The sequence below is a fragment of the Armigeres subalbatus genome, chromosome 3 (genome assembly GCF_024139115.2).
Source record: "Armigeres subalbatus isolate Guangzhou_Male chromosome 3, GZ_Asu_2, whole genome shotgun sequence".
NCBI classification, from domain to species: domain Eukaryota; kingdom Metazoa; phylum Arthropoda; class Insecta; order Diptera; family Culicidae; genus Armigeres; species Armigeres subalbatus.
In genome coordinates, this window is record NC_085141.1 from 322,596,069 (window position 1) to 322,612,406 (window position 16,338).

At 40.3% G+C, this 16,338-nt stretch overlaps 1 protein-coding gene across 5 annotated transcripts in view; it reads right to left on the bottom strand.

Moving 5' to 3' along the window:
- The window catches only part of LOC134225484 (neuropeptide SIFamide receptor-like), a 734,184-nt gene that overhangs the window by 59,601 nt on the left and 658,245 nt on the right, over positions 1-16,338 (bottom strand). For all 5 annotated transcript variants that reach the window (XM_062705590.1, XM_062705591.1, XM_062705589.1 and 2 more), the window contains one exon: positions 4,506-4,612. In XM_062705590.1, the coding sequence (XP_062561574.1) occupies positions 4,506-4,612 (107 nt within the window). The remainder of the gene's footprint in view (positions 1-4,505; positions 4,613-16,338) is intronic.

The window sequence follows — 16,338 nt, forward strand, 5'->3', positions numbered from 1 at the left end:
CATATAATAGAACGCGTTCCAAGCCAAGGTTCTTAGTAGTCCAAGAAATTCGTGGAATAAGCCCTTAGGTCTACATGCGTAAGCAAAGGTTACTTGGATTGTTTTGAATATGGCACCTGCCCTTTGTGATCCATAGAATATAATGTGCCATCCAAGAAATCCGTGGAATCAGGCCTTTTGATCTACATGTGTAACCAAAGATCAATTGGATTGATTCAAATATGCTACATTCCCTTTGTGATGCATAGAATAGACCGCGTTCCAAGCATAGGTTCTTGGTCATCCAAGAAATTCTTTGAATAAGCTCTTAAATCTACCTGCGTTACTATAGAGCAATTGGATTATTTCACATGGTTACATGCGTAACCATAGAGCAATTGGATTGTTTCAAATATGGTACATGCCTTTTGTGATGCATAGAATAGAAAGCGTTCCAAGCATATGTTCTTAGTCATCCAAGAAATTCCTGGAATAAGCCCTTAGGGCTACATACGTAAGCAAAGGTTACTTGGTTTGTTTTTAATATGGCACCTGCCATTTGTGATGCACAGAACATAATGTGCTCACAGTATGGATACTTGGCCATCCAAGAAATCCCTGGAATCAGGCCTTTTGATCTACATGTGTAACCATAGATCAATTGGATTAATTCAAATATGCTACATGCACTTTGTGATGCATAGAATAGACCGCGTTCCAAGCATAGGTTCTTGGTCGTTCAAGAAATTCCTGGAATAAGGCCTTAAATCTACATTCCGAACCGAAGGTTACTTGGATTGTTTCAACTATGGAGCATGTCCTTTGTGATCCATAGAATAGAATGTGTCCAAAGTATGAATTCTTGGTTGTCTAAAAAATCCCTGGAATAAGGCGTTTAGATCTACATAAGTAACCATAGAGCAATTGGATTATTTTAAATATGATACATGCCCTGTGCCTATGCACCACAAACGGCAATTCTCTTTTGTTTTGTAGTAGATCTTAAGGCCATGCTCTAGGTATGTATGTGGATAACCGTCAACCTATGCCGTAGATACATTATATTCCATAATTAAAAATGGGCATGTACCACATTTAAAATCGATGCATTTATCTTCGGTTACTCGTGCAGACCTGTGTGCCAATCTCAAGAGATTTCTTGGATGATCAAGAATCTCTGCCGCTGACTTATTCTATTCTACACATCCAAAAAAGCATGTACCACATTTAAAACAGTCCGAGATATCTTTAGTGTCGCGGGTAGATCTTAAGGCCTAACTCCAGGGGTTTCTTGAATGACCCAGAATCTCTTACGATGGCTCATTCTATTCTACATATTCAAAAGGACATGTGCCATAACTGAAACAGTCCGATTGATTTTTAGTTACGCGTGTAGATCTGAGGACCCAAATCCAGGGATTTCTTGGATGACTTAGAACCTCTGCCACTGACTTATTCTATTCTTCACATCCAAAGGGCATGTACGATATTTAAAACAGTCCGATTGATCATTAGTTACGCGTGTAGATCTGAGGACTTACCTCCAGGGATTTCTTGGATGACCGAAAACCTCCACCGTTGACTTATTCTATTCTACACATCCAAAAGGGCATGTACCACATTTAAAACAGTCCGATTGATCTTTAGTTACGCTTGTAGATCTGAGGATCTAACTCCAGGGATTTCTTTGATGACCGAAAACCTCTGCCGTTGACTTATTCTATTCTACACGTAAAAAAATAACCTTATATGTTATGGCAAAAAACCATTCGAAAATACTTCTCTTATAAAATACTCGAAAATACTCTTCATTATGCCACCTAATGAATTCATAAGTAAATGAAAAGTATAAGTTTTGGAATGTATGTGACTAATGCGATGTATAAGTTTTTTCTTATACATATCATTAAGTGCCTGTTTTGGCAAAAAAGTATTAGAAATCTTAATAATAAATAATATTAAATTTATTTACGTGTACACATCCAAAAGGGCATGTACTACATTTAAAACAGTCCGATACATCTTTAGTGTCGCGTGTAGATCTTAAGGCTCAACTCCAGGAATTTCTTGAATGACCCAGAATCTCTTACGTTGGCTCATATATTCTACACATCCAGAAGGACATGTGCCATAATTGAAACAGTCCGATTGATCTTCAACTACGCTTGTAGATCTTTAGCTCTTACTCCAGGGATTTTCTTGGATGCCCAAAAATCTATGCTGAAAAAAAAATTCTATTTTGAGCAGTCTCCATACTGTTTACTACTCTCTCTTCGTCTCTCTTCTCGCTTTTTTCTTCTCTATTCTGCAATTTCACTCCTTGTACCTTGCACCTCTCACGTCTCGTTTCTCACTACTCACATCCCATTTATCAATTGTCATATTCCTCTTCATGCTTTTTTGCTGCTCATTTCTCACACAAAGTATCTCGCTTATTACTTCTCACCTCACTACTTGCTTCTCGCTTTTCACTGATCACATCTTATTTCGCACTTCTTACTGCTTGCCTATCGCTTCTCACTTCTCAATACTCATTCTTTTTTCTCGCTTCTCCCATCTCACTCCTCAGTTCTCATATCCCAAATCTCAGCTTACAATTCACGATTGATTATAAAACTATTGAGGGCTTTTTAGTGGAATTCTCAATTCCTACTTCTCACTTGTTGTTTCTCACTTCTCACTTTTCATCACTCATAACTTCTCACTCATCACTTTTCACTTTTATTTTCTCACTTTTCAATTCTTACTTTTTTACTTTTTAATTTTTTTTTTGTCTTTATTTAGGAGACTTGCAGCCCGAGGCTGGCTCGTCTCCGGAACTTTTTAGTTGAAATAAATTATTATTGGCACACGCCCTTCTTAAACTATGACATCCATAGTCAAGCACATCAGATGGGAGCGTTTTATCCTGCATGCAGAGGTTTTATTAAAATGTGTGTTTTTCTATGAAAAATGTAGTAAAGTTAACTTTTTAGTAACTTTGTTTTTCCAGACATAGCATAGCATAGCATAGCATATGTGATTGTACAAATCGTGGGTGGCTATACAATGCTCAATTGAGCAATCTACTGTATATTGTCGCAAATTGGTACTTGGGATTAGTACCTTTTCCTATACAGTAGCAGTTGTATACCTGGCCACGTCCTTACAATCACGGAAGGAAGGGAAGGAATGTTAGTTCAACAACTACTAGTGAAGATGCAGGGAACCCATCCCGAGCAGCACTAGTCAGACAAAAATGGTTGCAGCAACCTGATTGTGACTAAATCTGGTGACATATGAGTTGTTGTAACCTATATGGAACATGTGTGCTGCTAGGGATACTACCTTCATAGATGTCTCGGGAAGGAAAATTTGTGCTAGTGGGTAAGGTGAATAATAGGGAGCTCTATTCAACAATATAGAGCGTTTGGCAATAACAGTATATCCTGAAAAAATAATTAAATATATTCATCAGTTTACTTACGAACCGTCCAAAGGAGGACAAAGTAACCTGGATTTTGCAAATGTTTCTCTGGATTTTACAAAATTTCGGCAAATCGCGCAATAGTTCTGCCGTCTGGAATAAGAGCCAACTCGCACTGAACTGACCGCGCAATGCAAAACACAAAATTTCGGCAAATCGCGTGATCGTTGTACCGTCCGAAACAAGAGCCAACACGCACTGAACTCTACTAATTTGTTTTTCCAGACATGTGCAAAAATGTTAGTGGAAAATCCTTAAGGGAACGGAGGCTTAAATTTTATCAAAAGGCGGATAAAAACAAATTTATTTTTAAAAATTTTATTGTAGATGTCTTGACTATTATTTTTAATTTGTTGATCTAAAAACACGTTAAGGCGCTGCCATCAGTTTTGTAACTTAATTTAGCCTATTAACCCAGAAAATGCAATGGCTCGTATTAGCTGACTGACTGGCTCGTATTAGCTGACATTTTAAACCTAGTTCCCCTACTGATAAAATGTCTCGAAGACGCCATTACGCTAAATCACACGATTTAGCCACCGTGCGGTGTGAAAAATGATAGACCAGAGAATTGACAGATTTAGAATAACTGCACGCCGATCCGGCGCTGGCGAGGTTTCAAAGATTATCGACGACGGCGCACACCTCTAGATGTCAGCCAATGAACCAGGCATGGGCGTTTCTGTTACTTGTTTTTAAATACCTAATAAAGGGAACAATTCCATTTTCCATCAGACGGTTACAAATTAACTTAATCTCAAAAGGAAAAAATCACTAATTTCTCGAAATATTTTTGCTACCGTGAAAACAAACATCAAAAATAAGAATCAAACCAATTCGGATTTAATTCCGATAAGGTAATTTTAGGATCTATGGAACGAAGAACTGGAACAGTGACCCTACACCGATAAGCTTCCACTGCAAGCTTTTCAAAACCATGCAGAGTGCTTCCTCTAAAAAATCACTTTCTCTGTATCCAAATCGACAATAGCTCAATATAGAACATGTTGCAGCCCACCCACACGACACCCATCATCATTGCAATATATTTACTACTTACTGCCGTAGGGTTGCGCTCGGGACTCCCGGTGGCCTGGGATGGTGTCAGACCGCCACAGCACCCGCACAATTTGGAAATACGCTACCGTCATGAACAGAAGTGGCAGCCTGGAAATAGAAATAGAAAAAATAAACCGTGAAAAGTCTGTTCATAACGAGAAATTGAGTGTTGCTTCGCTAGTTTTACCGCTTCCGGGAAGCGCCATCGTTATTGATATCAGACACAAAAACTGCATACAGATGTGTTTCCATTAGTACGACTGATAAAATTATAATTGTTTATACAAAATATGTTCTCAAATATGTTAACGAACATAATCAGGACTTGTTTCTCATTGTATACGATACAGATTGAGAAGTTTCTGGTTATTGTCTTTATCTATAATACCGACATACCGCCCCGCGGAAGGAAGTCCTGTACAGTGAACTGTTGTCTAGGAATGATGACTACGACAGCGATGAAGACAATCAGTAGAGCTTCAAAAATCCCAGATCTATTGTGATACAGAATGTAGAGGACCGTTGAATGGAACATTTTTGTTTCCAGGACAAACGAGAGTGGTAATCCCGCTCCCGACCATTATGACTGCTGTAGAGTGGGCTGGCGGGGGAAAAATAGAAGCACCACACTGGCACTTCTCTTATGATTATTGTCAGAACAAGGGCGGTCATTGTTTCTAGGTGGGATTACAGTGGGAGTGTTCCAGGGATTCCGTGTCTATTGCTCTTGTTTGATAGTAAATGCTACACTAGATACTTGTAAGGCGAACAGTATGACACGGTTTGTTGAAACGGGCATGAACGTGGAAGTCGTTTCATTGATCTTAGCAAAAAAGGGCGTCTTGTATTTCTAGATTTTATCTTTTAGATACGTACTTGCAAATTGACTTTTAATGATTATGGTAATGGTATTTCTCATTTGGGAAACATATTGCCAAATTGTGCTTGTGAAAATGCTGCGAGCAGCGTGTTATAATTATATCGCTTTCAAGAAAATTAGTCGCATTTTGCTTCCCCCAGATGGCGTTTTTGATTCGGATGGAATTTGATCATAAGCAGATGCTCATCCCAAGTACGGATTATATTTGTTGAAACATATTGGAATCGATTATAAATGGTTCAAACTCTTGCCAAGCAATCAAGTGGAAGTACAACAAAGTGAAAAGCACTTTAAAGCATCGAACTGAGAAGTACTTCAAATATAAATAAGCACCAGCAAATAACGGACGCTGCTTTCTGCTTTTAATTATTATACGCACTTGACCACGAAAGTGCACAATTTCCGCAGCAACGAACGGAAAAGGGAAGACGATGACGGGTGGCGTGCCGTACTTTGTCGGAAAAGGATTCATCCGCCGAGCTTTTGCTCAGCCCGGTGATGACGAGGCGAAGATGATGGACGCCTGCCTGACTGATCCTGGCGCCCAACCCAGCAATAAAACATCAAATTAAAACGGGAAATAGAATTTATTATTCCGAGCGGGCGTTGAATGGTGGTGCTGCTGCTGCTGGTACTTCTTGGATGCTGCTTTGCTCTTCAGATGTGGTTTTTGCTTCAGATGTTGGGTTGGAATTGATGGTCAAGCAATTAAGACACACAGTTGCTGTTAATGGTGATTGGTGGTGGAGTGCAGTAAGGGCTCAGCAGATCTTGTTTGCGAGTAATATTCATTTCAAGTTCAACGACTGTTTGCAACTTACGAACATAATTTTAAGTAGGAAAATATTAAATTTGTTTACAAGAAGAGGGTCCTGTCGATGCTAACTAAGCGTTTGATCATTAAACGTAAGAAGGATTTCGAGTGCGGTTATACGATACTTTTAGTACATCATTTGGTTATGTCATTAAATAATACATATTATCTACTCTCGTTTTATGTGGATAAGTTCTTACTTTACTTGCTTTTTATCATGAATATGTTTAATATTATTTTTCATTTCATATGCTATATTATATACCTATTGTATATATCTATAATCAGTTTTTCAGTGAATTAATGCCGTCAGGGATAAATTTTCCGATACAGGCTGAACCCAGACTGAACCCAGGCAGTGATTCTTCGACCGAAACGTCACCGTATTCAGTTGTACTTACAGGAAGTTTTATTGTACTGTTTGTGTGACGACTGTTTCTTTTGTATTTTAGTAAAAAACGGCTACTCAGTCTAAATTTAGTAAAACGAGTATGTTATTTACCCAACGTTTCGACACGGGGATTGTGTCTTCCTCAGGGGGAAAATATGGTCGTTTTTTGCCTATTGTTTGGTCTAACTTTAACTGTCACGGTTGAAAATTTGGTCTGTTGGTACATTTCTTCGGAACCACTGCACTTAAAAATGTTTGTACTCGCCGGTAATTGCGCTATTCCTACTCCAGTACTTTACAACTTTAACTTATGGGGCTTTGAGCACCCGGCTTACTGCAAGGGGTCGACTTAAAGTTCTACATCCAGTGCGACTGACAGCTTGTGACCGTTCATTATCGGGTCACAATGGATTATTTGGTGGGAAGGCCAGTTAGTGGTTTAGCCCGAAAAAAAATGGTTATAAATGTTTTGTGTTGTCATAAATGTCTGAATATTAAATAAATGTCTGTCTCCACTTTTTGTAGTGTTTGAGTGATATTTATTTTGTGTTCAGTAGCTTTTGGTTGATGTCTCCAGATTTGTTATTTATTTTGTTCGTTGCTTTTACTCCGACTTTAGTTTATTTATTTATTTATTCACTTATTTATTTATTTATTTATTTATTTATAGTTTATTTATTTATTTATTTTCTTTATTTATAAATTTTGCATATTTAATTATTTATTTACTTATTTATTCATTCATAGCTTATTTATTCATTTTCTTATTTATTTATTTTTTATAATTGATTAACAATTGAGTGGAAACAAGTGTTAGGGACTTTTTAATTGTTAAGGCTTAGCATGCAGCCAATGTCGGAGTAAATGTGTAAAGTAGTATGAGACATCAACCTACCCATGAGAGTGTAGGTATAAGATTGTTGTTGCTGTAATACCATCGTTCGTCCATCATCGGATCTGCATCGTCGTCTACAGACTGTTTGTCGTCGTTATGATAATTCAAAAGTGATGAGTCACCTACCGTGAGAAAAAGCTATAAAAGAGGATTCCCAATAGAGTGGGGATTGATTGATTATACCGCCCGGAGGAGTGAAGTGTGTGTCAGACCGCCGTTAGAACGATATAACTAACCGCGAAAGTTCCAAGTTGGTGTTTAAAAGAGTTTTTAAAGTGGACGTTTTGCTAAAACTATGTTAAAACTTACCAACCAAAATTTCGTTAAAACGTGTTAAACCACAGATACAATATACTTAAAATTAACACGTTAAAATTATTAGTACGGGTTACTGTGAAAACACCACAAACAAGAAGAACAAGACAATAGTGCACTGTCGGAATCTAAAGTTAATTTCTAACGCCTATATTATCGCAGTAATCAGAATAGTACTCGGGATTTTGAAATCAAGCGAGTAAGTGGTGTAAGAGAAAACTGCAGAATGAAGTTTTGAGTGGTTGAGCAGACATTGAGCTGAAGAATATATCGTTGTCTGGCTCGTTGGTGGTGCAACTCGCTTGATTAATCCACTCTACATAGTGCGCGTGCGTTTCGGTACCACTCCCCGGGCACGGAACAATGGCCTTCGTTACAGTGGCCTTTATGACACACGGACATTAGTGATTCCCTTGTCAAGTGTGGGAACAGTGAAGGACTTTGTGAAGAAGTCAGAAACAGAAGAAGAAAAGAACGACGACGAAGAAGAAGAAGAAGAAGATGAAATGTTGCTGAAGTTCCGGTGTTTCCTGCATGTCGACCACCTCTACAAACGGCCGCAACGGTGAGCTCCCAACGAAAGTCCAAACAATCCAATAAACAATAATTCAAAAGTTAGAAACGTTTCTTTTAAAATAAATTTTGTATGGCCTCTAAACCCTAACTGTTTGTCTATCATTAAATTTTGTCTGTAAAGAAAATCTTGTTTCCGCCATTTTGTTTTGTATCTTCCGCCTTGCCACCAATTAGTAGAAGAAATATCCGGGAGAATCGAGTTGGAAAACGACCCTGAAGTGAAACCGTGTTGAGGACCACTGCTCCTATGGTGATACCATTACAGGGGTTCTCAACCGGTTTCCACAAAGTTTCACTTAGTATCAATTGGCGCTCAACGTTAAAAATTTATAAGTTAAAAAAAAGTGTTTTCTTTCAAGGCCTGAAATAAAACCCTTTTTTTAATCGGTCTCCCGGAGAATTTCAATTAATTAAATTAATTTCAATAATCGCGTGGTCGTCAGGTGGAATAAGTGGACAAAAATTTGTTCTCAGAGATTGAAAAATTGAGGATTGTTGCGAGTGATGATAACCAAATACGTAAATGCTGCATGTTTCAAGTGTTGAGTTGAGTTGCAAATTAAAAATTCAAGCCACTTTATTGTTGAGTACTTTATGTGGAACTTCGTCAATTTCAAGTGTTACAAGTTGTCAACTAGCAATAAATTCTTAGAAAAATATATTAAGCTCTTTTAGTGGAATGTATTAAACCGTCTAAGACGAATTAAGTACTGTCCATTTAATTCCACTAGTTAATTTCCGTTATCTTTGCAGATACGTATTTCGACCACAACTGTGTGGTCGTCTTCAGTGTCTTGTACTCGACTCGACTCGAGTCGAGTCGAGTACAAGACACTGAAGACGACCACACAGTTGTGGTCGAAATACGTATCTGCAAAGATAACGGAAATTAACTAGTGGAATTAAATGGACAGTACTTAATTCGTCTTAGACGGAATAAATTCTTATTTTTTCTATTTTCAATGTAAATAGTGTGTTAAATTTTATTATTTTCGTATTTATCAAAAGGAAACAAAAGTGTTAGTCTACTTTATTTGTGTTTTTTTTGTGTTTCCTGTGATATATTTATTCAGATGCTTTTTATTTAATTATTTATTATAGTGTAAACATATTTCTGCATATTTATTTTTGTTGTTTATAGATTTATTTATTTATTAGATACGTTTATTTACCACTTATTTATTTATTTATTACAGATTTATGTATTTACACTTATTACTTATTATTTATTGCAATTTTTTTTTCATATTTAATAAAGAAAGCAAAAATGGCTTTTGCTTGTCCTACTTTTGACCAAGCTAGCGAACTACTAATTGGATGGTATCATACCATGCGAGTAGACTTTCTTGAAGTTGATGAACTCGATTGGGAGCTTGAATCTCGATCAATTGCAATAGACGACAATCTGAGTTTGACTCAGAAAAGAAAATGGCTACGAGACAGTCTCAAGAAAGAGAAGGAAACGTCAGGTACTGGTACAGTAGGTGTTGTAAAAGGTGAGGTGAAACAGGAAATCAAGACATGCATGAAGAAATTCACCGAACTGAAAACAAAATGGGGAATGATTAGCAGTGAAAATGATAGGGAGTTGTATCTTGCTCGTTTACTCCACGTGGGAGCTCGTATAGTAGTGATTTTGAGCTCAGCTAAAGACTCACCAAATCTCCACAGCAATCTACAAAATGTGCTGGTAGAGTTGGTGAGTATTCTTCAACCAGAGTGCACTAAATCACTTCACAATAAGTCAACGATAATAACTGAGAATTTAGAAGGGAATGAGGAATGTGTTAATACAACGCAGGTGGGTGAAAAAGATCCAGACGAAACACAGAACACATCGACTCGTCGTATGACTGTTTTAAGTCAAGACGATCTAGACTGGATTCACTCCCTGCAGGCCAGAATCGCAGATCTTGAATTTGAGCTACAGCGCAGGAACGGAAGGATGTGGGAACTCAAACTTCGCTTGAGAGTGATATGCCTTTAGAACATTCCAGAGGAAATAACCCAAATCCCATCCACCATCTTAGTTCATTCTCCTGGCCTCATTCACACCCCCAAATTCCTTTTCCATCAGTTAGTCATTGCAGTCAAAATCATAGGACAGCATCGCTAGTAACTAGCTCTGCCAATACGTTTAACCATGCTCCTATGAACACAACATTCCCGATTTCCAATAATCAAGATCCCAACAGACCAGCAATTAGTTCCCTTCACCCCCAGTTCGCACAAACATCACAAACTGTTCCTAGCCAAACACGATTTCCTAATCCCTATCCTGTGCATCAATATTCAGTGCCATACCAAACTCGCCATACTCTGCCAGTTTCCAAGTGGAACATAGCGAAGTACAGCGGGGATGACCAAGGTCTGAAATTGAATGAGTTCCTGGAGCATGTTCAGGCATTATCGCAAGCGGAGTGTATTTCGGAAATAGAGTTGTTCGAGTCTGCGGTACACTTGTTCACTGGATCAGCGTTGAAATGGTACATGTCCCAGCGTTCCACTGGTCGGCTCATGAACTGGGAACATCTCGTTTTCGAACTACGTAGAACGTACATGCATCCTGATCTTGACGCTCTGATTAAGATGAAAGTCTATCAGAGACGTCAACAGAAATACGAGTCGTTCCACGAATTCTATTTCGAGATGGAGAAGCTATTTCGCACGATGAGTGGTCAAATTTCGGACGTGGAAAAGATGCAAATTCTTCAACAAAATATGAGGATGGATTACAAGCGACAGATGACCTTCCTCCTTATCGCTGACTTGGAGACCCTAGTAGCGGCTGGTCAGAAACTCGACGCTTTGAACTTTTCCGCTTACAACAAAGTCTTCGGCACGGAGAAAACCGTTCAAGCGGTAAGCAACAAAGAAACAGGAGGGAAAAAGAAACAAAAGAGCGTGTCCGGCCAGCCTGAATCTCATGGATCCAGTCAGACAGCGAGCGTCGGGTCTTCGGCACGGTTTAACCCAAACAGGAACAATCGCGGTCCATCTAATCCTCCATATATCTCTACCACCAAGCCCCAACGTCCAAACAATCAGCACTCTGAGTCTTCAAATGCTCAAATGCGGAATATCGCTTCTAGCTTCCCCGTAGCAGGATCGTCCAGGGCGCAGCAACGCCCATCACTTACCCTGGAAGAGGTAGTGAATAACCATTCTCCTCCACCGGACAACACATGCTACAATTGCGGTAGATTCGGCCATCACACGGTTATGTGTAGACAACCCCGTGGAACTTTCTGTGGTACGTGTGGTCTTCGAGGTTTCCCTACGGACTTCTGCCCTTTTTGTCTAAAAAACGGACCGGCCGCGAACCAAAATCGTCGTCCGCAGGGTCCACAAGCGTAAATATTTCTCATTCCAACCATCAGCGTACTCCACCGCCTTTCTGGGAGTCAGCTTCACCCCATCTGTACGCAGATACCTCCGATATATGTCAAATTACGTACCCATACGAGAACGATAGCCGTACGTATGTGTCAGTCCGAATTTATGGTTTCCACATTCACGCACTGCTTGATAGCGGTAGTAATTTCACAATAATAAGTGAGAAAGTCTACACTAAATTGAATATCAAGCGTCTCCACAAACCCCCACGTAGTGTTTCGCTTCGATCCGCCAGCGGAAACCAACTGCAGATCCTCGGTCAAGCGCACCTTCCATTTTTCGTCCAGGGAAGGATCCGGATTGTTCCTACTCTCGTGGTCGCCAATCTGTCCGTCGACTGCATACTCGAGCAGCACACAAGTTGCACATAATTCACAATAACTTATATGTGACCAGATTCAGTCACTATTAGGTTGCTGCAACCAGTTTTACTTGACTTGTGCTGCTTGGGTATGTGGAATGGACTTTTGGAAAAAGTTCCATATCCAACCCACCATGCTTTCGAACGAACAAGATGCAATCGTTGCCACCCTTGAACAGTGTTCTAATGATCCCGCTCTATCTGAAGAGGAGAGGCGGTTAATCGAAGAAGTAAAGAAGAAATTTCTTCCTGCTCGAGAAGGCAGTCTAACTCTCACTCCACTAGCTCAACACACAATAGTCCTGAAGGAGGAATGGAAAAATCAGCCCCCGGTTCGGCAGTTTCCGTATTGCATGTCGCCAAAAACCCAAGAGCTGGTGGCGGTTGAACTGCAAAGGCTGCTAGACATTGGGATCCTCGAGAGGAGCAATTCGGATTGGTCCCTCAATTGCGTTCCAGTAATCAAACCAAACAAGGTAAGGCTTTGCTTAGACGCGCGCAGAATCAATGAGCGAACTGTGCGTGATGCATACCCTTTGCCCCACCCTGGACGTATTCTTGGCCAACTCCCTAAAGCGAAATTCCTTTCGACGATCGATCTTTCCGAGGCCTTTCTACAAGTCCCTCTCGATCCACAATCGAGAAAATATACGGCGTTCAGTGTGCAGGGCAAAGGGTTGTTCCAGTATACCAGAATGCCATTTGGTCTCATAAATAGTCCCGCCACTCTGGCTCGACTTATGGATAGCGTTCTTGGCCATGGTATACTGGAACCTTACGTTTTTGTGTACCTCGACGATATTGTCGTGGTCACAGAAACGTTTGAGCATCACGTACAGCTCCTCACTGAAATTGCACGTCGTCTAAGCCAAGCCAACCTTAGCATTAATCTGGAGAAGTCACGCTTCGTAGTCTCTGAGGTCCCATTCCTAGGATATCTGTTGAGCACTAACGGTCTGCGAACCAATCCAGACAAGATACGCCCCATTGTCGAATATGAGCGGCCAACAACAATTACAAAGCTCCGGAGATTCCTAGGAATGGTGAACTACTACCGGAGATTCATCGTGGACTTCAGCGGAGTGACTGCTCCATTGAGTGATTTACTGAAAACCAAGTCAAAGGTGATTCACTGGAACGAGGCCGCCGAAGAAGCCTTCTGTCAGATCAAGGAACTCCTGATTTCCTCTCCAATTTTGGAGAGCCCGGATTTCACGAAGGAATTCGTAATTCAAACCGACGCAAGTGATGTCGCTGTGGCAGGAATTCTCACGCAGCTACATGAGGGCGGCGAGCGAGTCATCTCGTACTTCTCGCACAAACTCACGACGCCGCAGAAGAATTACCACGCCGCAGAAAAAGAAGCGCTTGCTGCAATCATGGCAATCGATGCCTTTCGCGGCTACATCGAGGGGTACGCTGGTCACTGATTCTTCAGCGCTGACGCATATTTTGAAGACCAAATGGAAGGTCGGATCCAGGTGCAGTCGATGGTCACTGAACTTACAGCAATTCAACATGACGGTTGTACACCGTAGAGGTAAGGACAATGTCGTCGCCGACGCATTGTCTAGAAGTCTGGTGTCGGTAATTGAATCCTCCGTTTCCCCCTGGTATTCTTCCATGGTAAGCAAGGTATCTAGTCAACCAGATAACTATGTGGATTTCAAGGTTGAAGGTGGCCAGCTTTTCAAATTTATATCGTCTCATGATCATCCTTGCGATTCGCGATTTGAGTGGAAAATTGTGCCACAAGTCAGTGAAATTCCTGGCATCCTCAAGGACTGCCATGATGCCACTCTCCACCCTGGCTATGAGAGGACACTAGCCAGAATCCGTCAACGTTATTACTGGCCAAAGATGGCAGGGGAAATCCGTAGGTATGTGCAGGATTGCGGAACCTGTAAGGAAGTAAAACCTGCATCTAGACCAGTTGCTCCTGAAATGGGCAACATGAGGATTGCCAGTCGTCCATGGCAGATAATATCTGCCGACTACATCGGACCGCTGCCTCGTAGCCGTCGGGGCAATCAACATATACTAGTTGTAGTAGACTATTTCTCTAAGTGGACCCTCATTCATCCAGTAAGAAGCATCAGCAGTTCGAGTCTCTGTTCGATACTAAAGGAGCAGTGGATCCTCCGAAACTCGGCACCAGAAATAATAATAACCGATAACGGCAGTTGCTTTACCTCCGGAGAGTTCAAAGGCTTACTGAACCAGTTTAAGATAACGCATTGGCTCAATTCACGTTATCACTCCCAGGCTAATCCTGTGGAGAGAGTCAATCGCACAATAAATAGCGCTATCCGCACATACGTTAAGGAGGATCAACGGCTCTGGGACACTCGAACTGCTGAAATCGAAATGCTTCTAAATACCAGTGTACACGCTTCTACTGGATTCAGCCCATATTTCGTTACACATGGCCACGAACTTTCGGAAACGGGATCTGACCATAAGTTGACTAGGCGAGACGACAATCTTTCCCCAGATCAACAGGCTGAAAGAAGGAAGGAAATGTTCACTCGTATTTACGATCTTGTAAGTAAGAATCTCCACAAAGCTCACGAAACGTCTCGTCGTCACTATAATCTTCGCCATCATCAATTTTCCAAGGCATTCGTCACTGGTCAACTCGTTTACCGAAAGAACATGAAACCTCCAATGCTGCAGAAAAGTATAATTCGAAATATGGTTCTCAGTTCCTCCCTTGTCGCGTTGTAAATAAAATTGGTTCGTCTTCATACGAACTCGAAGACATGAATGGGAAAAATATCGGCATTTGGCCAGCCGTTCATCTCAAACCAGGGTAAACAGTGGATATGGATCAAAATAATATTGTTATTCGTCATTCGTCCTGTGCTAAAATCATGCGCATTTCATTTTGTTGGTCATCGTCAAGCTTTCCTAGTAAACCTATAAGAATAGTACCTGAATAGTAAAACAAATTAAAGAAAAATATTATAAATACTTACCAAAAAGATAGAAAAAGAAACTGTTTCGTAAACATTAGTCGTCAGTTTGTTTGTCTATTATGTCGTCGTCTTAGTCGTTGAGTTCAGAGTATACGAACGTAAACAAACGAGCAATAGGTATGTGTACTGAGTACGTACACAACCGTGTCCATGTCGGATTAAAGTGGATACACTTTTAAAGGAATTATATCATTCATCGTTATTTCAACCTTTCTTCACTTGCGTAAGCAAGCGAGTACTTGGAAATTTTGATTTGAGTGACTATAATTCCAATTCAATGAAACGAATAGTCATAGTCACTCTATCCTAGGAGAGTGACAATATGACAAACTAGTTATAGGGCGCCCTACCATCATAAGATAGTTCGTAACTCTAGCTAATAAGTCAAGTTTGAATGAAAATTGGAGTGAATGAATGAGAAAGTGTGAATGAGTTGGGGAGTATGAATGGGATGGCTGTATGAATTTGAATGAATGCGGTAGTGTTATAAGTGTTTATTGTCCAAGGCGAAGCTTGCGACGGAAAATTATGAAGGAGACGTTGCTGAAAGTTTGGTCTCAACGGTAATTTAAAATCAGCTAGAAGGTTGAGGTGAGAATTTTAGTTTGTAGTTGAACTCAACAATTGGGACGGTAGCCTATAAACGCATTTAATCTGACGCACAATAGAACAATCACTCCATTCAATCGAAGCAACTCAATCCACTATTTCTCTGACTTTGACAATTCCTGGTACTACCCGCGAAAACGGTGGACAGACTCACTCTACTAGATTCATACAATTTTGTTGAAAAGAGTTCCTCTGGATTCCATGACAAATCATTCAACTAATTGAATCTGAATCTGGTAGAGCAGTAGTCGCATCCGATGGACAGGCTCACTGTACTAGAATCAAACAATTCATCGAACAGAGCTCCTCTGCTCCGCACGAAAAATCATTCGATGAATTGTAACTGATTCTGGTAGAGCAGTAGTCGCATCTCGTGAGGATAGCCCAGGAAGAAAAAAAAAACACTTTGTTTTTTTTTACCCCGACTCCGGGAAGATTGTGACCGTTCATTATCGGGTCACAATGGATCATTTGGTGGGCCAGTTAGTGGTTTAGCCCGAAAAAAAATTGTTATAAATGTTTTGTGTTGTCATAAATGTCTGAATATTAAATAAATGTCTGTCTCCACTTTTGTAGTGTTTGAGTGATATTTATTTTGTGTTCAGTAGCTTTTGGTTGA